Source organism: Anastrepha obliqua, chromosome 3 (assembly GCF_027943255.1).
Source record: "Anastrepha obliqua isolate idAnaObli1 chromosome 3, idAnaObli1_1.0, whole genome shotgun sequence".
NCBI lineage: Eukaryota > Metazoa > Arthropoda > Insecta > Diptera > Tephritidae > Anastrepha > Anastrepha obliqua.
Genome location: NC_072894.1, coordinates 78,409,144 through 78,432,296, shown reverse-complemented (window position 1 = coordinate 78,432,296; position 23,153 = coordinate 78,409,144). Strand labels below are relative to the sequence as shown.

The window sequence follows — 23,153 nt, the reverse complement described above, 5'->3', positions numbered from 1 at the left end:
GACACGTTTTCATAGCCCCTGTAATGCCAACACATACCAGGCGATGCAGTTTGCTTAATTCGTTTGCCGCCTTTCTTTGCTTGACCTTGGGCCACCATGCTAAAGATGCATAGGTGACTATGGGTCTTACAACTGTGGTGAATGTCCAGAAGGTCATTCTAGGGCTTAGTCCCCATGTCTTGCCGAAAAGCCTTGTACAGGCAAAGAATGCCCTTGTGGCTTTTGAAGTAACTCTCTCAATATGGGAGTTCCACGTAAGCGTTTTGTCAAGACTAACGCCAAGATAGTTCGCTTCTGTCGAGAGTTCAAGTGTTGTTCTATTAAGGGTCGGACATTTGAGAATTATGTTCCTTCTCCTGGTAAACGGTACAAGAGTTGTTTTGGATGGGTTGATGGAGAGCCCTTTTTCCGTGCACCATTTGTTTATTATTGTAAGGGCTTGCTGCATGCGATCCGAAATGGTTTCCTCATGCCAGCCTAATACATAAACTACTAGGTCATCAGCGTAACCCTGAGTGTGAAATCCTAGGTTATTCAGTTTGTGGAGAAGTTCATCTATGACTAGAGTCCACAGAAGAGGTGAGAGTACGCCACCTTGAGGGCAACCTCTTGTGGCTTTAATCGATTTGAATGTTCCTCCTAGTTCAGTGCTGATCGTCCTAGATTTCAGCATGAATATTATCCATCTAGTGATGGGTTCAGGTACCTCCTTTAGATATAGGGCATTATAGATTGCCTCATAGGAGGTGTTATCAAAAGCTCCTGATATGTCAATAAATGCACATAGAGCTATCTGTTTGGACTCAATAGCCTTTTCTATAACTGTTACCAGGCTGTGTATTGCAGTCTCAGTGGATTTTCCCTGTTGATAGGCAAATTGAAGTCGATGCAGTGGGAATTTAGCTAGATTGTATTCCCTAATATACTGATCGACTATCTTTTCCATTGTTTTGAGGAAAAATGAGCTGAGACTAATTGGCCTGTATGATTTAGGCAATTGTTCGGGTTTTTTCCCTACCTTTGGAATAAATACGACCTTAACCTCAGCCCATTTTGTAGGCAAATATCCTAGCAGTAAGCTTGCTTTGTATAGCCTGGTCAAATTAGGGATAATATGGTGTGCACCCTGCTGTAAGAGACAGGGGAATATCCCATCAGGACCAGGAGATTTGTATGGACTGAATGTTGATATTGCCCATTGTACCCGCTTTTCATGGAATAGCTTGTTTGCTAGTTTTAAGTTCTCAGCACCCGCAGATGTAGTAGTTTCTGCCGGTACAGAGATCTCGTCTAGCACAAGTGATCCAGGGAAGTGAGTGTCCAGCAGAAGTTGACTGGTTTCCTCTGGATTCCTTGTGTAGCTTCCGTCTGGCTTTTTCAGGGTACTAATGCCGTTTGAGTGATCTTTTAGTAGGGCTTTTTGGATTCGAATAGCATCCGGAAGACTACAAATCTTTTCACAGTGATTCCTCCAAGTAGCCCTTTTAGATTTCCTCAATTCTTTATTGTAGTTGGTTAGGGCTGTTGAGTAGGAGGACCAGTCCCCCATTGCTTTAGCTCTATTCCATAGGGTTCTTGTTTCTTTACGGAGGTTGGAAAGTGTACTATTCCACCAAGGAACATTTCTTTGTGGCTTTTTCACTTTTACTGGGCAACTTTCCTGAAACGCAGATATTAGGTTTGAATGTAGTTCGTTCGATTCGAACTCAAGCTCAGATATAAGCTGAATGTGACGCTTAGAGCAGTTAACACTTTGTTCTAGATAGAAGTGAAAGTAGTCCCAGTTAGTTTTTCTGGGGTTTCTGTAAATTGTCGTTTGTGGTTTGGTTGCACCTATATCGAATCTAATATGTCTGTGATCCGACATAGATGTTTCCTCTGACACATGCCAATTTGAGATTTCGGACAAAACATTATGGCTAGAGAGAGTGATGTCAAGGACTTCACCTCTGATTGCATTAATGAATGTAGGTTCGTTGCCTCGGTTTAGGATTGATATATTATACCTAAGTAGAAATTCAATAAGGTACTTACCTCTTGGATTGATGTTTGTGCTTCCCCACGCTGTGTGGTGCGCATTTGCATCACAGCAGAGGATCCACCGGAGACGTTTTTGCTGGCAATATTCCACCAGGGCTATAACCTCCCTTGTTGGAGCAGTGACCCCATCTCCTGGAAGGTAGGCGGAGGCAAGTACTACCTCATGCTCACCTTTGCTCGTTGGCACTTTTACCCAAATCGCCACCAGGTCTTCTGTAATGAACTGTGATATTGGGATAAAGGTTAGTTGATTATTTATTATCAGCGCCGCTCTGGGACGGTCTTTGTTGGCAGCATATATCAACTTACCGTTTACGCTCTGGAGTCCCAGAACGACTCCTTTACGTACCCATGGTTCTTGAATGAAAGCTACATCCAAGAGTTCTTGGTTAAATCTCTTCGTAAGCACGTCCGAGGCTGCTTTTGCGTGATGGAGATTTATTTGAAGGCATCCGAGTTGCCTTCTGGTGTTGTGAGAATTACGCTTAGGCCAGGTCATCTAGTGAACCTTCGTTTGGCAATGGCTGCCTTTTTTTTGCCTCGGTTGCTTTTCAGCAGGACTGCTTCCTCAGCGGACATCTGATCCCCTCTTCGATCCTTGTTGTGGCTGTGGGCTTTTTTATCAGCCTGCAGCGGGGGTCGCATGCGAATACCCTCGGCCACGTTATGGCGCCATGTGCCGGATGTTGTTGGCTTTCCTGCCTCTTGTCTGGAGCAGCTGGTCTTTTCGTCCTGGGCTATTGAAGCCGTTGGAGTCAAAGTTCCTGCTTCCTCAGAGCTTTGTTTCGCCGAGGGTTCAGAGTCCTTTTCGGTAACCTTAGGCGGATCAATCGGGCCTTTAGATTTTGGCCGAAGTTGGGTTTTACCGAACCCGTAGTTCAGCCAGTTGTTGGAAGTCTTTATGACTTCTGCGGAGATAGGGTCGATAGCAATGGTAATTTCTACCACAGTACCCTTGCGCACTCTGTTGAGCACCCGCCAGTCATTTGTGTTGAGGCCCTCGTTTTGGCCGTCGAGGAGGCTAATAATATCCTCAGTTGTGGTGCTGTCCAATTCTGGAAAGTGACCAACGAAGATTTGTGGGCGCGGTATGTCCGCTTCCTGCACAATCTTCAGCTGTGCATCTTTCCACGGCTTCAGCTTAGGAACTGCTTCCTTTAGCCAACTAGCCGTTTCATCGCAGCCACATGATATAACTATATATCCTGGGCGAAAGGTGCAGCTATTAAATTTGGGCTTTGCAGCCCCAGTCTGCTTTTTCCTTATCGCCTCCAGGATAGCATGTTGTATGGCCGTTAGTCTCTCCGTCGACCATATCGTAGTTGGATAATCGTGAGGAATTATTCCCAACTTCGTGCTGCACGCCGCGTCTTTGTAAGACATTTTTGTTGAGTCTACCTTGACTTCTAGATTAGGCACTGCTGCCTTTGGTCCTTCCGTTTCGGTAGTCTCTACTGCCTTTTTTCCAACGCTAGAGCTCCCCTGTAAATTGGCACGCTTAGGGGAGCTTTGCTTTGGCGTGGTGCTGCTGGAGCGTTGTCGCTTCAGATCAGCTGGTTTTTGAGCCAGCTCTCTTGCCTCGTCGATGCTGTGACCTTTTCTCAGGAAGTACTTCAGGCGTTTTCTGGCGGCACCGCAAAGCCGCACCTTGTCTTCGTCCTTTCTTCCTGTGTCACAAGTGGGAGAAGATAATAGTTTATCCTCTTCCTCTGGTGATATGGTAGAAGCTTTGCCATCTGGCCCCAGGGCCATGTCGTCAACTTCCATATCCGTGCTTTCGCTGACAGTTGGAGGGCATTGTTTGCCCTTAGCTGCCTGCGATGTTGAAGGTAGTTCGGCACTATTTACCGAAAGGTCGTTATCGACCTGGTTTATATTGGGCACTCCTGCCTTTTTTAAAGAATTGTTTAACTCTGCCATATGGTCCCACGAGTGAAGGGGAAAGGATGGTCGAGCCACGACAGTGCCCCGGTGTCGCGGTAAGGCTAATTACAACCAGAGGGCGCCCGATATCTGGAGGTCACCGTTATAAGACACGCTTACGTAGTGCCATTCATCTTATAGGCACGGTTCGAATTACACCTAGGATTACGGGTTTTTTCGAGTTATGCCTCTCTAGATCCGCCATTTTTGGTTAAAAAGCAGGGGCACCTCGTGCAGGAGTGGCATTCTACCACAATGGTCGGTCTTTAGGCTACTGGCACAACTGCCATACGCCTCTGTGTGCATTCCCCCAAGAAGCAACGTACACTTCACCCCCTAAACAAAATTTAATGAAACCTCACGATTTTTGTATACTTAACTTGGTATACGATAGTATACGATCGTATATATATCTACTCAATTAAATTTCCATAATAACCTCCTTTTCCACAACCTCCTCGATTCGGTCCCGGAAACGATTGCATGCCCGAATCGAATGCTTATTATTCACATTGCCCTAACGGCATTAGTTGCAGTCTTCAGAGAAGAAATGGTGTTAAGAGAATGCTTATAGGTTGCACGCTCAACTACGCCGCATATGTAGTAGTCCAGGGGATAAAAGTCTGGAGAGTCACGAAGTAAAAAACTAGAACAACTCAGATGCTTCAGGGGACTTAATTTTGTTCAGAGGGCGTTTTGATCAGATAACTCGCTGTTCTCGTGGTAGCTCCGACATAAACTACTTATCTTCTGCGCATATTGTAAGATTTATACCGACGATCTACATTGCACAGCTCGACGTTCAAGACCCTCAGAAACATGAGGCTCCCTCGCAAGTACCTTCATTGATTTTGAATGATCGCTTGCACTTTTCGAATAAACACTGCATATCGCACAATGTCAAAACGTTCCTCGTGTTTTTTGCGTTTTGCAAAGCCACCTTCCTGATGCTTCCAATTCACGATGAATCTTATGAACGAATGAACGGGTGCATGTCTCCTCTATGCCAGATTTTCACAATCTTCTCTTGATACCGATTTTTTATGACTTAGGAAGTTTTGCAATGAGAGACATTGGTGGCAATCGCTTGGTGCCAGGTCCAGGCTATATGGTGGATGTATGAAAACTTCCCAACCAAGCACCCCGGAGTTTTTGACGAGTCGCTACAGACCTTGCGTTATTCTGATGGAGCACAACACCTCTCCTGTTGGCCAATTCTTACCGTTTTTGGTCAATCGCTGGCTTCATATGGTCTAGTTGTTGACAGTAGAGATCTGAATTTAGTGTTTGGCCATACGGAAGCAACTCATAATAAATGATTCCTTTCGAGTTCCACCAAATGCACAGTAGAACCTTCCTGACTGTTAGTTCTGGTTTGGCCCCCGCCAGAGCCGCTTCACCACGCTTTGACTATGATTGTTTTCGCACAATTTTGTCGTATGTGACTCATTTCTCATCCCCAGTCCGTTTAAGAAAGGGGTCGATTCACTCCGTTTGGCCAAGACGCATATGGAAATTAGATTCGTAATGTTTTTTGGTCTTAATAGGTGTGGCACATAAACATGGAGCTTCTGTTTGAATTCAGCTTTTTGCAAACTCCTGGGCGATCTTTAGCTCCTGGGCGATCTTTAGCTCCTCGGCGATGTCATGAAGCCCGCGAGGTGGATCTTCAACATTAAAAATGCGTAAACGAAATCGACGAAACTAAAAGTGCACGAAGTTAGTTGTTACAGAATCGGCAGTATCCAAAAATGGAGACTTTGACGCCGATGACACGTCGCGTAGCGAAAGGTCTTCTGAATTCGATGAAAAACGTTTCAAATCACTTTTGAAGGAGAACGGTCTCCAAACTAGTTGTGATTTGGCGAAAATAATGTATTGTGATTATAAACCGATTTTCAATCCTTCAGTGGGATTTGCAATTTGAAAAAAAAGAAAGTCCTTCAAATTGTTTCTCAGCATCTAGCCCGCCATCGAGCAACATGAGGTCATAACCAGCGCTTTTTGCACCGAATCGTCACAAGACATGTTGCCTATACACCAAAGCTGAGAGTCAAGCGGGATCCTTATCCAAAGAAGGTGGTGTTTGGTAGGTCTGGGAGGGCGTAGTGTACTGAGAAATGCTCGAAAAGAAGCTCGACATTGCCCAGCAACACCGCGTTAATGAGGCTATTCGACGGAAAAGAATTGGTCAAACCATACTCTTTCACGACAACATCAGAGTGGGAAGAAGTTGTAAACGGCAACGGTGTATATAAAGGGTTTTTCAATTGGCGCGGGTCGATTTTGGCGCCCTGTGGCAGCCATTTTGTTTTGGTGACATCTGTCAAATCTTTTGTTTATTATTCAGTTCTTTGCCAAATCATCATGGCAAGTTACACGATTGAACAGCACGTTCAAATGATAAAACTTTATTATCAAAATGAGTGTTCATTAACGCAAACTTTGCGCGCATTGCGCCCATTTTTCGGTAGACGTGGTGGCCCTTCCAATTTCTTATGGCCCATATTGAACCATATGGACCTAGACGACATATGGTTCCAGCAGGACGGCGCTACGTGCCACACAGCAAACGCCATTTTATTCCATTTCAACATCTACCCTCCTTAATTGATGAACTTAGTGATATAATTATTGTTTTTCGTTTAAAAAAACATCTTCGGAAAAACGCTACGAAGTTATTCCCCAACCTAATACATATGCACGTATATGTGGACGTGTAATGATCTCATTAGATTTTTATCGAATTAACATTGAACTGTTATTTTTGGATATTGGATATTCAAAATTTGCCAAATTAGCTTCCATTTATTAGGGAATACGCCAAATTTCATTCCAATACATAGATGTGTATTTATGTGCATAAATATTTGCATGTTTATATATATTTTTAGCTAAGTAGCTAATGCAACTATTTGAATTATTCCATTGTGGGTAATTATTATTTGTAGGTAATATAGTAAATTGCTCATTGTGGCCAAACATGTTGAATAATGTGCGTACTTTTAGATAACAGTGAATTCTATGAAATGCATTCATACGTATATTCTGGCACATTAACCGCATGCCTGTATGCATACATTCGATGGAGTAAATATTTTTCGTTCGATGCCTTTATTGAGCCATATCTCGATATATAAGTACACACCGTATACCATCTTGATCAAAAAGTTCCCGGAATATATTTAGAAAATTCAAAATACAATTTGTTTCTTCAAAAGTGATATTACCGATTTCAAAATACTCCCTCCAAGCATTTGTGGAACTATATTTTCGGTATAGACATTCATAAATCCACATCTCATCTGCGTTTGATGAATGTTAGAAATCATGTATCTAGTGGTCCCTTTTTTGCATGAAATTCAGGTCCTTTGGGACCAACTTTGTGGTATTCGTAGTGCTAGCGTTTCACAGTGACTAAGTGTAGTGCTTCAACGCAAGGAGTGGAAGTAAGTTGATTAATGCACTGCTTTCTCAATTATCCACATCGAAAATCGTTATAAATCATCACCCGAAAATTTTGAATTTTGCTACTCACTGAAAAAAGAAGAAAGCAGCTCGTAAGGGAAAGCATTAGATGTAATTTTATGTTAAAGAATACCAAACTTTCCTATAAAAATATCAAATAACAGCTCATCAAACATGGTGTTGCAAAGGCGCAAAATCTGAAAGGAAAGTCTCTTAGACGCTGTTAAATAGATTTATTGGAAAAATATTATATCGAAGTTAGCAAATAAAGGCAACAATTAATAAATATTTACAATACATTAAATTTATTCATTTTATATGTAGCCTCGCCCCACTAATATTATAGGAATGGATATATGTTTTCACAAAGCTCAGTTTAAGCTTTAAAATGTCAAGAGAAATAATTATTTCACAACACTTGCGTATGAGTTCTTTCCACACACTTCCATTACAATGAAATATTCACTATTTTTGCCACAACTAAAGTTTTTAAAATTTAACTATTTTATTAAAGCATGAACATTCGGCTCATTCGTGAAGTCCGAATTGTTGTACGGAAGTGGATAGGTCACACGGTGCAAAAACAACAGCATGTACGATGGAAGAGTCTTGTCGAGGCCCTATGCTCCCGAAAGGAGTGAACAAGGAAAAAATAGGAATATTATTAAATTATTATTTCGAGTTTCTTAAGATTTACTTACATAAACCAATACTTGAATGTTTAATAAATTACATTTAATTATAAGAAAACACATATTCTGTATAACTTTTAATATTAAATTGAATATTTTAAAATGTTGGAATACAACTAATATATAATATAATATATATATTTTTTTAAATTTTAACCGGTCTAAACCTGGTTATTTTAGAAAAATATTGTGCTAGAATTTTTATATAATATTTATATTTATAATTGTATTTATATTTATATTTATATTTATATTTATATTTATATTTATATTTATATTTATATTTATATTTATATTTATATTTATATTTATATTTATATTTATATTTATATTTATATTTATATTTATATTTATATTTATATTTATATTTATATTTATATTTATATTTATATTTATATTTATATTTATATTTATATTTATATTTATATTTATATTTATATTTATATTTATATTTATATTTATATTTATATTTATATTTATATTTATATTTATATTTATATTTATATTTATATTTATATTTATATTTATATTTATATTTATTCATTACATTCTGATTAAAAAGTTTGAAGCTGTACAAAGTTTTAAACCTTTGTAAATTAAAGAAGAAAGCAGTCAAAACTATTAAACATTTCTTAAATTTCTTATCTTGATGTTGGGTGTAAATTGATGTGAATTTCTCTTGCTAAATTAATTCAATACCTTGAATGAGTTTCACTTTCTTTTTTTTTTTGAATGTACAGAATTAGAAGGGAAGTACAAAGTACAGGAAATTAGATGGGGGAGTGTGGAATTAGGTCGATCGATTTAAAGCACACGGTACGTAGCAACCAAGAATGCTTACGTAGGTATAAGAAATTAACACGCAATTTACTACTTGCCCGTGTCATAGCCTGAAAGTAGACTATAATGGAAGGGAAAATAACAAACTGTAAGCGAGAAGCCAGTTACTTCCACATGTATGATACATACAAATAATCACTCTAATTTCACGAGAAGTGGAATACATATTAACTTCACGCTTTTTAATTACATAATATTACATAAAATATGAGTGGGTAGTACCAAGTGCACACCTACTAATGTGTGCAGAATTCTTTGAATATTTATTAATATATTACAGATGTATTTCGAAAATAGCAGAATATATTTTATTCAGGTAATAGATATTGCATGACGGCCACGGTAGCTGAATGAGTTGGTGCATGCCTACCATTCTCGAGCACGTAGGTTCGAATCTCCGTGCATGAAACAGCAAAATGATTGAAAAATGGTGTTTTAACAGCGGTCGCTCCTTGGCTGGTAATGGCGAACCTTCGAGTGTATTTTTGCCATGAAAAAGCTCCCCATAAAAAACAATTTGCCTTTCTGAGTTGGCTTAAAATTGTACGTCCTTCATTTGAGGAACAACATCAAGGCGCACACCACAAATAGGAGGAGGAGCTCGGTCAAACATTTATTTTTTTAATAGGTATTGCTACATATATGTACATATACATTTTTCTATCTCTAAGGCATTTTTTGAATGAATCGCTTAACAACATTTCGTAAAATTAAGGTTAGCACTAACTTCATAGCCATGAAATTTCGCCAGCAAAATAGATTTGGCTTGCCGTAAATGTTGCTAGCAACATTGATTGTCGAATCAGAAGAAAAATTTGTGAGTGTCATATTTTGGTAAGAAAAGTGTTCTTCAATAAATTAATATACAAATATATTGACACAAATAATATAAAGAAGTTTTACTTTCACTTTTTGCGAATCCGTTTCGTTTAAAAATGCCTTCGAAGTTTTTGAACCCAGGCACTTCACTCGCAAACGAACTGTGAACTTTCGCTCAATTTTAAATGGCATGTACATTATAAATTTGAGTGGATAAATGTTGCTAGCACCATTTCGTAAGAAATGAAGTGCCACACTTGAGTGGCATGTCCACCTCAAGAAGGATGGGGCTTAGCCTGGTTAAAGGATGAACGGTGAGAAGCATCAACTCTTCCATGTTTTAGCCAAGCTTTGCTAGTAGTTATGGTGCTTTGTTATCAAGAAAAATTGTGCTGATTAAATTTGTTTGGTTGAATGCAATGCGAAAGCTAATGCAAAGATTAGTGTAAAAAATCGTTTGGTATTAGACGATTGATTCAGAAAAAAAAGAGTGAACCATAACGTTTTGTTTTTCGTTAGTAGTTTTAATTAATTTTTGGAATTCAAACCAGATTAAAAAATTCATTTGTTAGACATTTAGCCTAGCTTGTATTCCAATTTGTCATGTTCACTTTGACGTTGTTTTACCATTAGAGGGCCCTATAGTCTTTTGTGGACGCTATTAGATAAACTGGTTTTTTTTCACTTTAAAACTGCTCAAATATGACGACCAACGTAACAGGAGCTTTGTTCGGATAACTTCAAATTTATTTATTCAAAATAGTCCCCTCTGGTCTCGATACCCTTTTTTGCGCGGTCTAAAAGCTTTTCGAAACAGTGTTTCAGGCCATTGACCGGTATCTCCTTCAGGATGGCCGTACAAGACTTTTGGACGTAAAACGTTTTTCTTTCGTGGCCAAATGCAATTTTCCGAATAGGTAGAATTCACAGAGAGCCATATCAGGCGAATACGGTGAGTGATTGATGGTTAAAATGTGATTTCTAGTCAAAAAGTCAGTCACAAGAGTGGATCAATGAGATGGTGCATTATCATGCAATAAGCGCCAGCTTCCTCTTTCGCGGTATTCAGGGCGAATTCGACGAATGCAATGTAAAAGATGCTTCAAAAGGCCTAGATAGAAAATTGCAAATTGCGGTTTGGCCCGTTTGCACGAACTTCTTGTGGACAATTTCCTTGGAATCGTAAAAAAAATGAATCATCGGGCCTTCCATTCGGCACTTTGACGCTAAGTTTCAGATTCATGTTGGAAACTCCACGTTTCATCACCAGTTACAATGTTGTAAAGGAAGTTCTCATCTATTCGCGCTTCTGTAATAAGGTGTTTGGAATATTGAATTCGGACCAATTTTTGGTCCTCAGTTAACTTGTGCGGAATGAAACGTAAGCGCAAATTATCAGTTAAAATGCGATAAATCGATGCTTTGAAGATATTCAACTCCGATTCCATGAATTTCAACGATCATTTCGGTTAATTTTTGATAAATTTACGATCAATTTCGATGGAGGTGTCGGTGATTACTGGTTTTGAGCGGCCCGTATGTTCATTGTCATTTATGTCCTCACAACCATCTCTGAAACGTGTAAACCACTCATGAACTCTGGCACGAGATAATCATCGCCATAAGCTTTTTTAATCAATTCAAATGTTTTAGTAAACGTTTTACCGATTTTAAACAAAATTTGATATTAGCTCTTTGTTCGAAACTCATTTTTGTACCGATGCAATAACTTTGCTTCCACTGAACCGAATATCACCAAGCTTTCACTGGAAGCCAGCTAGGGATGTAACTTCCAACGCACTAACTCGTTAAAAAGATGGCGCCATCAAAAACATTTTTGTGACACCAGTCTTATTTATTTTGGACTTATTTATATACAATATATATTATAATTTTAACTTCTCGAGCTCTTAAAAAACACCCGATACAAAGTGGCGCAAAAATCACTCTATTGGAAGATTTATAATATTTGCAAATGGCTCGTACGTCAATCATATTTGACATTTGTTAACTAGAAAGCTGCGGTATACAAACAGACAATCAATGGAGTGCGCAAAGGTCAAAATAAAGATTTCCATTATCCGAATTATTTTTCTTTATTTAGTAAAAAAGTTATTCAAAAACAAAGCTGGATGATTAATTTCCAGATATATATATATATATATATATATATATATATATATATGTATACGCGGTATGTAATCACACTGACATCAGTTATTGTTTCATTTGGCTGCCGCATTGGTGAAGATTTTCGTCGGTCAAAAATTCAATAGTTTCGTAACGGTCTGCCACTGTCATTCATGTTTGATGTGGAACTTTCATTCAGACTGCGAAATTTGAGCAGTAAATATGGAGACGAAGAAAGTTTAGTGCGTAATAAATACCAGCGTAGTAAATACCATTTTAATTGGTAAGAAAAAAAAATGCAACAAAAGGACCCGATGGGCTGCTAACAGAAAAAATTAAATCATGTGAATATTTAAAAAGCTCAATGATTTTAACAATTATTGCAGAATTTCATGGAAAAATTATAATTATTTGCTGAAACTCAAAACTCCACTCATCAAATATCCGTTGACACAAAAAATATTTCCATTTACATCTACAATAGATGCATTTATTCGATATATCCAATGCAATGGTATAAAAACTGCTTAAAAAGTAAAAATTAAAAAATGTCTAAAAATTGTAAATGCTTAATTGCATATACACACATTTATATAAATACGTGCCACAAATACATAGATCTTAACGCTGTAAATATTCCGCTTGAGTGATACGTTTTGGTTCACATTACTCGTATCGGTTAAAAAAGTAAAATGCACGCTGGCTGATAATTATGGTTGACTGATGGCTAACGAAATGAGCGGCTACACTGGAAAATAACAGAAATTTTAACAAAACTGACAAACAAGCCAATGTGGGAGCCACTTACATAACAAATATTGAAAACCTATACATACATACATCAAATATATCAATTACAAAATTGTTTTATTTTTAGTGTTAAAAACAAGCCCTCAAGAAGTACATATGCACGTACATATGTATATTTAATTTTTTTTATAATTTTTCATTCAATCACTTAAATGTTTCATATAATCATTACATGAACAAAAGATTTCGCGCATAAAACGTATCCATTTATCTCTTAATTTGGGCAATATTTTTGTAAAGTGATTGACAGCCGCATGTTAAAAATGCGGGTTGTTGACTGCTTACTACGAGTATTCTCGTTGTAGTTTAAGGGTGTGAATGCTCAAGTTTTCAAAAATTCACAGACATACATCGAATATTTTCATATGCATTGGCATTTTTTTGTTTAAGATTTTCGAAATGAATATTAATGATTTGGTTTTGTAAATGATTCCATATTAAGAAACTTTAATACTCATATCCAGCCAGTTCATAGCCATACAAAAGTGATCAACATTTCTAGTAAATTTTACGTATAATTGAAATTAATGCGAATGTGTTTGAAGTAATAATTTTAAAAATGACTATAACACACTCACAATAACTTTCTTAATACGCGGAAAATCAAATACTTACATATTTCAGATTTCAATTTCCCCCTAACTAGTTTAAAATGTCTAGATTTTAATGAGAAGTAGTGGAAGAGAAGTTTGCAGTCTTTTTTTTCGAAATGGAACATAGTAAAGACTAAAAAATTTTTTTATTGGTAAGTAGGAGCATATTCTTATAATTTTTAAAATATTTTTCATACGAGGGGTGCCTTTTATATTTCGGGATTGGAGAACAAAAACAAATTTTAATCATCGAAAATCACTTTATTGTTTTTCAAAATATTCTCCATGAAGATCTATACACTTTTGCATGCGTTTGAACCAATTGTCAAAGCACTTTTGCCACTCTGAATGAGGTACCTCCAAAACATGCATTTTGAATGCCGCAACCGCTTCTTCAAGTGTCGAAAAACGTTGACCTCTCAGTTTGGTTTTTACGTACGGGAATAAAAAGAAGTCATTCGGTGTCAAATCAGGACTATACGGCGGATGACCCATTAATTCGATGTTTTGGGTGCTCAAAAATGCAGTTGTTTGAGCCGATGTGTGAGAGCTCGCATTGGTGAAGAGTGATCCGTCTTTGGCGATTGGTTTTTCTAATTTCTTGGAAGACAACTGGCAAACAAATGGCTGTGTACCACTCAGAATTTACTGTTCTGCGTTGTTCTAGTGGTACGGTTGCGACATGTCCGAAAAAACAGGCGACCATTTGCTTGGAAGTGCTTCGTGAGCGAACAACTTTTGTTGGATTTGGCTCATCTTGAAACACCCATACAGTCGACTGCTGTTTACTTTCGGGCTCATACGCGTAAATCCATGATTCATCACCTGTCACGATGTCATAGACGTGATTCGAAGCCCCGCGATCGTATTTTTTGAGCATTTCCTTCCACCAATCGACACGAGCCTTTTTTTGAGCGATTGACAAATTGTGTGGGATCCAACGCGAACAAATTTTTTTGACAGTCAAATGTTTATGCAATATTGAATGTATGCTGGTCCCACTAATGTCTAAGATTGTCTCAATCTCGCGATAGGTCACATGACGATCTTGCAATATCAGTTCGCGCACAGCATCAATGGTTTTCGGAACAACAACTGATTTTGGACGACCTTCACGAAATTCGTCTTGGAGTGAACTACGACCACGATTGAATTCACCATACCATCGATAAACACTGGTCCTTGATGGAGCTTCATCGCCAAAAAATGAGTTAAGTTCATCCATGCAATGTTGGTGAGTTAATCCACGTCGAAAGTTGTAAAAAATAATCTCACGAAAATGTTCACGATTTAATTCCATTTTTGGACCGAGATGAATCTTTTAAGTTACTGTAAACAACACAAATAGCGCTGGTATTTCAAAACGTTCTGTGATACAGCTGTCAGTTGCCAGATTGCAACACCAGGGTTGCCAAATGCCGAAATATAAAAGGCACCCTTCGTATTGCCTATTGAAAAAAGCAAGCACTTTCTTCGATTATAATATTAGGCAGCAGATACTTTTTTGTAAGGGAACACTGTGGAAATTCGAAATTTGAAAAGTTATGTACTTATGTGTGGACATACTGCGATAGAGTACGAATGTTTGCGAACTAGAGGCAATAACCAGCGAATGAGATTCTAAAACAAAAACATGAATGCCAGATGACAAGACAGTAGTTGGAAAATTCGAGTTGCCACATCTAAATATTATAATACGATAATTATTAAACACATGTAGGATATGCTGAAAGCGTCACCCTATTTCTTCAATTCAGCATGGCTATCAAAGGCTTCCAAAACCTTGGAAACCGTACCACGACTGGTATTGTCTTCTTTATCAGGAGGAGAAAGCTTGATGGACTCGTTCTGCCTAAGCTAAAAGGAATCACAATCCAGCTAAACTTCTGGCAGTGCAAAGGTGTCTTTGGGAAAAAGTGGGGTCTTTCTCCTAGCAAGATCTTATGATAAGACTTATTATCACCTATGCATCATTGGTCTGAATGAGTAGACTCTCCTTTGTGAGAGTCAGGAGGCCCTTATCGAGACTACAACGCACTGTCGCCTTCGGTTGCACATGAGCTTTTCCGACTATTTCTGGTCTGGCATTAGATGCTCTGATTGGTTTATCACTACTTGATGCTTTCATCCAAGGAGAGGCCTTGAAGGCCATCTGCAGGCTGAAACACAATGGGAACTGGTACGGCCCTTGCCGGGGATTAGATAACAGAGAAAGAAGCATGAACTTCGATCCAACGATCCAAAGCATGCCCCTTGACTTCATGCCATCAAGAGTCGTACTTGAAAAAAGATACTGTGGAGTGCTGCCAGAGGCTCAATTGTGGTCAAACTCTGGAAATGAGCTCGGTAACCACTGTTTTCGCATTTTCATGGATGGGCCCAGGACCGAGCACGGTACCGGCTATATTGTCTACGTGGAATCCAGCGGGACAAAACTACACTTTGCTCTTGGATTGCACTCATCTGTGTTTCAAGCGGAGGTGTATGCTGTTCAAGAAGCGATGAGTTTTGTTGTCGAAAACAGATGGAGAGGCATATTTGTATGTGTCGACAGCAAAGCTGCGCTCATAGCCTTAGACAGCCTTCCAACCACTTCAAGGGTAGTAGCCTGTAAAAAAAGGCAGTACTATGTCCTGATTCTAGCATGGGTTGCGGGACACGTGGGTGGGGAGCAACGAGACATCTGACGCTTTAGCTAGGATGTGCTCTGAAGTCAACTTCTTTGACCCGAAGCCCGTTCTCCCACTCGCTTCTGCAGCCATCAAACCACGGTTACCAAACGGAAGACTTCAGCCCACAAGCGAGCTGATGTTTCCTGACATGTTCGTTCGTCTGTCGCAGATTCTCCTGTCATTAAGCGGAAGGGAATGTTGCAGCTGGTTGTACTGATGACGACCCACTTTTTATAGGCGCAGCACATGGAAAAGGTAGGCATCTCAGACAGTGCGCTCTGCCCAGCATGTGAAGAGGAGGATGAGGCGGCGGACCCCTTTCTGTGCATCTGCCCGGCCTTTGCTCGAATCAGGCTTGAGGTCTTTGGCGCTGATGTGTTAAGAAGCGACCACCTTAACTCCTTGGCACCACAAGATCTACTCATATTTTTTCGGAGGTCGAGTAGATTTAAAGAAAATTAGTGCAGTACTTTGGACTTTATTGTGTCTGAGTTCTGTACTTGCTATTTGTCCCGACAAAAAAGAAAAACAAAAAAAAATACATCACGGCAAGTTAGCAAAGCTTCCAACCCCCCTAACAACTTAAAAATCATTTTTTTAAGACACACCTAATATACCGGAACATTTAATTTTTTTAGGGTTGCTGAGTCCGATTTTGTTGCCCGTTTGTCCTTGCGGGGTCAGTTTGAGTGTCAGTTCAAGAAGATTCTTCAAGAAATTGATATATACGTTTTTGAAAGTGCTGAATCAGAATTCATTGCCTATTTGTCCCCGTGAGGTCAATCCTCGCGCTCACCTTTCATTTCAAAACGAAGGATGAGGGCGCCAGTGCTCTATAAACTTGGCGAACCGATTCTTTTTTCTTTTCAAAGTAAATTTATTGAAAATTTGCCACTCTCAGTTGCCAAACCATAGTTATCGATATCGATAGTTCTCATGCGCAGAAGTTTTGTGAACTACCTCCGAGTTCATCCTGCAAGTATTCAAAATTACCCAGTCTAAAATACTTCGGGCATAAATCCATGGCACGTGACGAACTCCGATATACATCGTGACTTAAATATTGTCACTGTTGAAGTGATACGTAACGCAAGCAAAAAACACATCAACCTACTTCTGCCACACACAGACTCCTTGACGAGGTTGCTGCTCTTACAGGAAAACCAAAATCGACGAAGTTTGAAAGACGCAGTTACATCGCAGCTAATAAATGTTTACATATTGTTTTTATAGAAAAATGTTCAATGTACTTAATTTTTATTGCATGTGGGACATATGCATATGTTCGAGGGATCCAACTTAAAAAAAAATGTATAACACGTTCTTTAAGTAATATTTTATACATTGGCAGAGAAAAATATTTCAGTAATATTTCATAAGATTTTAAACTTATTGTAAGTTTCGTCAAAAAAGGACAAAAAACAAAAGCGTAGGTCTCAAAGCATGGTGATAAGTATTCAGAGGGAGTGGCCGACAGCGAATTTGAAGGAATCAGCTGGTGTGCTGACATCACTTGGGATCTGATTGCGTTGGCTATATAAAAAAAACCACTTCGTTGCCGTGTGAACAACAACTGATCGGACGAATACAAGGATAAGTGTGAAATTGTGGGTTACAATTTTGCTATGCGCCAAGGCTGAGGAAACAGCATAACATATTTATAATACGTACCTGCATATACATAGATTACATTGAGTGTAGGCGTAAAATATTGTAATATTCTAATCATTTTCACACAAGAGGTGTAAGTTAACTTCTCAGCGTTGTCAATCAGAAATTAATTACTGCTCTGCTCCCATAAGGGGCGGTGGTGGCCGACTTTGACTGTGCATGGCATATCGTATTAACAGCTAGTAAGAAGGTTATTTGTGCGATTTGAATTTCCAAGTGTTTAACAATTGAAAAGCGTAGATAATCTTTGTGTAGTAGCGATCACAACTCGATAGGCAATGGCGAACCACAAATACATGTTTTGTTTGAAGACGGTTCTTATGAAAATCATATACGATTTTGAGGTTCACCACAAATTTTTAAGGTAATCTCGGCCTTAACCTATCAACGTACAATGCGGTCTACAATTAAAATGAGAGAGTAATTATTTCCATTGACAGCTTAATTGTTTGTTTTGATAAGTAAACTCAGTTTCTTGTAGTTTAATAAGTCTATAAAATAGAACGGTTTTATTTTTCACAGGTGAAGAATAATTTTATATAGTTACTTTAACTTCTTAGCCCCTACGACATGGCTGTAAAAAATATTCGACCTTCGCAGTCACTTGCAAAAATCATTAAGGCCTTTCGACTCATTTCCGGAGTGGTCGGCGCTGATGTGTACGATGTGAATTATAGAGTTAACATTATTACCGTTATAGTGATAATCTGCATTACCATATATTTCATCTTCACTGCCACCACTGTGGCGAATGTATTTTCGGAGAATTGGAAGTACATGTTGGAGGCATCCTGTATGGTGGGCAGCGTATTGCAGGGCGTCACCAAACTTATTTCGGCCATTGTGTACGCCAAAGATATCTCCACGGTATGCTCAGAATTAGAATGGCTCTATAGTGAATACGAAACTAAGGGTGAGGCCTATTGTAAGGCTTTGAACGAATGTTGCGAGCGCGTATGGCAATTTATCAAAATGGTTGGAAACATTTACGCTATCACTGTTGTAGGAATATTATTTTTGACAGCCGTTCTGGTCATCGTAACCGACAAGCAAGTTTATGTAATGCAATTCCTTATACCTGGGGTGGACGTTGAGACGAAGTTTGGTTATTTGACTACATTGATTGTGCACACTGTGCTGATAGTAGCTGGCGGTTTTGGGCTCTTTGCGGGCGATCTATTTTTTTTGTTCTTTCTGGGACAACCGGAATTGTTTCGCGATCTTTTGGTATTGAAAGTAGAGCACCTTAATAAGGTTTCTACCAAAAACAATGCAATAACTGAAAGACTATTGATCGATATTATTGAATGGCATCAATACTACACAGAGTAAGAATTTTGCGATTTATAAGCGTGTGATTTTTATCGTTCGATGTGCATACATACATACATCTACATCTATCATTAATTTCAGTTACAACAAGCGTTGCAATCGAATATTTTATTATATAATCACCATGCAAATTGTGACATCGGGCATTTCAATCATTTGCACTATGTATATTATTTTAATGGGAGATTGGCCAGGCGCATACCTGTACATTGTGGTCGCATTCAGTGGACTTTATGTTTACTGTATTATTGGCACAAAAATCGAGACATGTGTAAGTTAAATGAGAATTTGAAGAGGGGCTAGTGAAGACTTATTCTTTATTATATGTCTCATATTCGTATGTGGCAGATTTTGAAGCCAAACCGAATATCCTTATTTAATATTTCTCGTATTTCCACAGAATCAAGCGTTTTATGAAGAGCTTTACAATATTAACTGGTACAATTTGGATGTAAAAAATCAGAAAATGATGGTATTTATTTTGAAGAAGTCCCAAAGTCCCAGTGAAATAAAAATTGGCGGATTCTTACCACTCTCCGTACAAACAGCACTTTCGGTAATTTATGAGAAATTTCTCGAATATGAATCAGAAAGTAAGTCACTGCTGTTATTACTTTTCCTTTTTAACTTTAGATAACAAAATCGATTTATGGCATTTTTACAATGATGCTACGCTTTTTGGATGAGAACCAATGAAGTTATGTTAAAGAAATTATATTTTAGTTTTGAGCAGATCAAACATGATTGCTCCGAATGTAAAGTAAATATATAATAAATACTTATAAAGCGGCGTTTAAATAGTTTAATTTGGGAGCTCCGATTAATAGTCCCAATAGAAGCTCTAATAGATTTTTTTGTTACCGCATAAATACAATTTTAAACAGTACAGGTTTTCAATAAGTTCCTTAATTCCTTATAATTGCCTTATATCGCCGAGCTGGGGTCTCCTTCCTGCTCAGATTTTTATTCAAACGAACGCTCCAGAGCTTAGTCTCTTTTTGCTGGGTCTAGGTGAAGACTATTTAGTTCCGGTGGAGTGAGTGATGGCATCTCATAAAGAAAGGCAAGCTCCTATTTCCCATCGAGTTGCTGCTGAAACCGTAGCGAATGGACCCTTGGCTCATCTTGCAGCGTCTATCAAGTCACAAAATGTTTATGGAAACATGTTGCCGCTTCAACACGATTCTCGGGACAGCGATTTAGCAGTCTTCACTAACATGCCTTGATAGTACCGATTCACCCAACTTTTTTATTCTTTACTCCTCTTCAGTTAAGTAGTTGGCGGATGAACTTCACCAGAGATTGAATGGTCCACACCTATCCCATTCATAACTCACACCGTTCTTAATATCTGGAGAGTCTACAAGACATAAATCCTTTGCGCCAAGAAGGTTTTTCGATAATTGAAATGCAATTCGAGACTGGTAAGCGCGTTCTCCATGGACTTGCCAGACATCAATCTAATAATCCTTGAAAAATATTCCGGATATGTACTTATTTGTGTATAAATTATGAATTTCCCTCGCATATACCTTTTAATCGTGCTTTCACTTTCTCGAGAAATATTCAGGGATTTCGCCTACAACTTATTGGGCCATGCAAAAATTTACAAGGACATACAAAAAGGTTTGGTGGTTAGTCGCTCTACGAACGTCGCGAACAGATTTAATTCTCAGTGTCAGCTGTCAAATCATATTATCGATAGTTATCATGCAGCTAAAAAACACCCGATACAACCAACTAAATATAAAACCGCTCTTCGCTGTGTGCTCTACACAGCATTTATAATTCACTGCTTTAGATTTATTTTGCAACTGCCGCACTTAACATATACGTTTTATTTATTATTGCATCATTTGGGGTTATTGAGTTCTTAATAAAAGTTTAGAAAATATTGTTTTATCTATCTCTTCACTGCTCCTCATCCAAAAAGCCCAACATCATTGTAAATAATCCGTAAATCGATTTTGTTATCTAAAAAAAAGAACAAAAAACAAAAAAAACACAATTATAAAAAATGATCTGTTATATTTCTCACGCGTCTATGAAACAAATTAAAAATGGCGTTCGTCCTTACCGAAAGAGCAGTTTGTACGGATAGTGGCAAGACTCCGCCAATTTTTATTTCACTGGGACTTTGGGACTTCTTCAAAATAAATACCATCATTTTCTGATTTTTCACGTCCAAATTGTACCAGTTAATGTTGTAAAGCTCCTCATAAAACGCTTGATTCTGTGGAAGCACGAGAAATATTAAATAGGGATATCCGGTTTGGCTTCAAAATCTGCCATATACAAATATGTGACATATAATAAAGAATAAGTTTTTACTTCTTTCTCTTCAAATACTGACTTAACTTACACAAGTCTCGATTTTTGTGCCAATAATACAATAAAGATAAAGTCCACAAACGGCGACCATAATATACAAGTATGCGCCTGGCCAATCTCCCATTAAAATAATATACATAGTGCAAATGATTGAAATGCCCGATGTCACAATTTGCATGGTGATTATATAATAAAATATTCGATTGCAACGCTTGTTGTAACTGAAATTAATGATAGATGTAGATGTATGTATGTATGCACATCGAACGATAAAAATCACACGCTTATAAATCGCAAAATTCTTACTCTGTGTAGTATTGATGCCATTCAATAATATCGATCAATAGTTTTTCAGTTATTACATTGCGTTCGGCAGAAACCTCATTTAGGTTTTTTACTTTTAATACCAAAAGATCGCGAAATAATTCTGGCTGTCCTAGGTAAATCAGGAAGAATAAATCTCCTGCAAAGAGACCAAAACCGCCAGCTAAAAACACCACAGTGTGCACAATCAATGTAGTCAAATAACCAAAATGCGTATTGACGTCGATTCCAGGTATAAAGAAATGCATTACATAAACTTGCTTGTCAGTTACGATGACCAAAATGGCAGTTAAAAGGAGTATACCAAATACTGAGGCAGCATAGAGTTGGCCGACCAGTTTTATAATTTGCCATACGCGCTCGCAACACTCATTCAAAGCCTTACAGTAGCCCTCACCCTTAGCCTCGTATTCAATATAGAGCTTTTCTAATTCCAAGCGCATTCCAGAGATGGATTTCGTGTAACAGATCCCCGAAATAAGTTTGGTGATGCCCTGAAATACGCTGCCCACCATACAGGATGCTTCCAACATGTATTTCCAATTCTCCGAAAATACATTCGCTACCGTTGAAGCAGTGAAGATGAAATAAATGGTAATACAGATTATCACTATAACGGTAATAATGTTGATTTTATAATCCATATTGGAGACGTCAGCGCCGACCACTCCGGAAATGAAGCGAGCCATCCTTATTATTTTTGCGAATGATTGAGATGGTTGGATTTTTTTAATAGCCATGACGAAATTTTTGGAAATGAAGGAAAATTCACTGAAAACAATTTGTAACTTGTGATATAAAAACTGGCATGGCATGGTATTTATACACTTGAACTAAGTTTGCTCATCAAAATATGTAATTAACCTGTCATAGGTAATAAGTGCTTCACAATTAATAATACTTCATTCACACCGTGGGAATATTTTACACCTCAATCATGAAATATTAAGTCTTGTTTACAGTTGTAACGCACAGGGTAAAGGATTTTAGACCGCACTCAGTGTGATATTTTCAGAGCATTTTGTTGGTTGATTTAGCTCAAGTCTGCGGTACGAACAGTGGATTTTTTGCTTTTATCTGAATGAATGATGGAATACAAATGAGGTTCGCGCTTTGACCTCATGGTGTTATATTTTGTGCCTTCTACGCATGACAGTACCTCATCTAAGGCCAGCTCTCTCCATAAACCTATGATGGAGCTGAGCTTGGGCTGAACGCATGTGCCTTTCTTCCGATCGCATGCTGCCGATATGTTTCATCTTTCTTCTGGCGATAGCATCACATTCGAGAAGAAGGTGCGTTGGAGTTTCCGCATCCTCTTTAGCCAATGCATCCGCTACTTCGTTCCCATTTACTTCAATGCACTCAAATACTAATGAGGACTCACCCTCAAAGAATGAGAACGCTTTGAGTGCCACCTAGCTGCCGCTCAGAATGACGATTCGCTCATTCTGGAGATTTCTATCTAAATTGATCTCTGAACATAGGTGTTAGAAAAATTAATCATC

The 23,153-nt window shown here is 38.3% G+C and overlaps 2 protein-coding genes across 2 annotated transcripts; one reads left to right on the top strand and one right to left on the bottom strand.

Moving 5' to 3' along the window:
- Positions 1-18,228: 18,228 nt before the first annotated feature.
- On the top strand, positions 18,229-19,693 carry LOC129242458 (odorant receptor 67d-like). The gene is made up of 4 exons (XM_054879103.1): positions 18,229-18,986; positions 19,072-19,261; positions 19,391-19,546; positions 19,624-19,693. Exons 1-4 carry the CDS (start codon positions 18,229-18,231, stop codon positions 19,684-19,686), a joined length of 1,167 nt encoding a protein of 388 aa, XP_054735078.1. The 3' UTR covers positions 19,687-19,693.
- A 1,202-nt stretch (positions 19,694-20,895) lies between these two features.
- On the bottom strand, positions 20,896-22,385 carry LOC129242887 (odorant receptor 67d-like). Its single transcript, XM_054879789.1, has 4 exons — positions 21,628-22,385; positions 21,353-21,542; positions 21,068-21,223; positions 20,896-20,964 (listed from the first exon to the last, which is right to left on the bottom strand). The coding sequence occupies exons 1-4, from the start codon at positions 22,383-22,385 to the stop codon at positions 20,902-20,904; spliced, it is 1,167 nt and encodes a 388-aa protein (XP_054735764.1). The 3' UTR covers positions 20,896-20,901.
- Between the last annotated feature and the right edge of the window lie 768 nt (positions 22,386-23,153).

Bases quoted from the DNA above. Each gene is read 5' to 3' on its own strand.
- LOC129242458 (XM_054879103.1), top strand. From the start codon at position 18,229: ATGGCTGTAAAAAATATTCGACCTTCGCAGTCACTTGCAAAAATCATT. The intron at 18,987-19,071 runs GTAAGAATTTTG...CATTAATTTCAG, and splicing joins TGGCATCAATACTACACAGA to TTACAACAAGCGTTGCAATC. The intron at 19,262-19,390 runs GTAAGTTAAATG...GTATTTCCACAG, and splicing joins GCACAAAAATCGAGACATGT to AATCAAGCGTTTTATGAAGA.
- LOC129242887 (XM_054879789.1), bottom strand. From the start codon at position 22,385: ATGGCTATTAAAAAAATCCAACCATCTCAATCATTCGCAAAAATAATA. The intron at 21,543-21,627 runs GTAAGAATTTTG...CATTAATTTCAG, and splicing joins TGGCATCAATACTACACAGA to TTACAACAAGCGTTGCAATC. The intron at 21,224-21,352 runs GTAAGTTAAGTC...GTGCTTCCACAG, and splicing joins GCACAAAAATCGAGACTTGT to AATCAAGCGTTTTATGAGGA.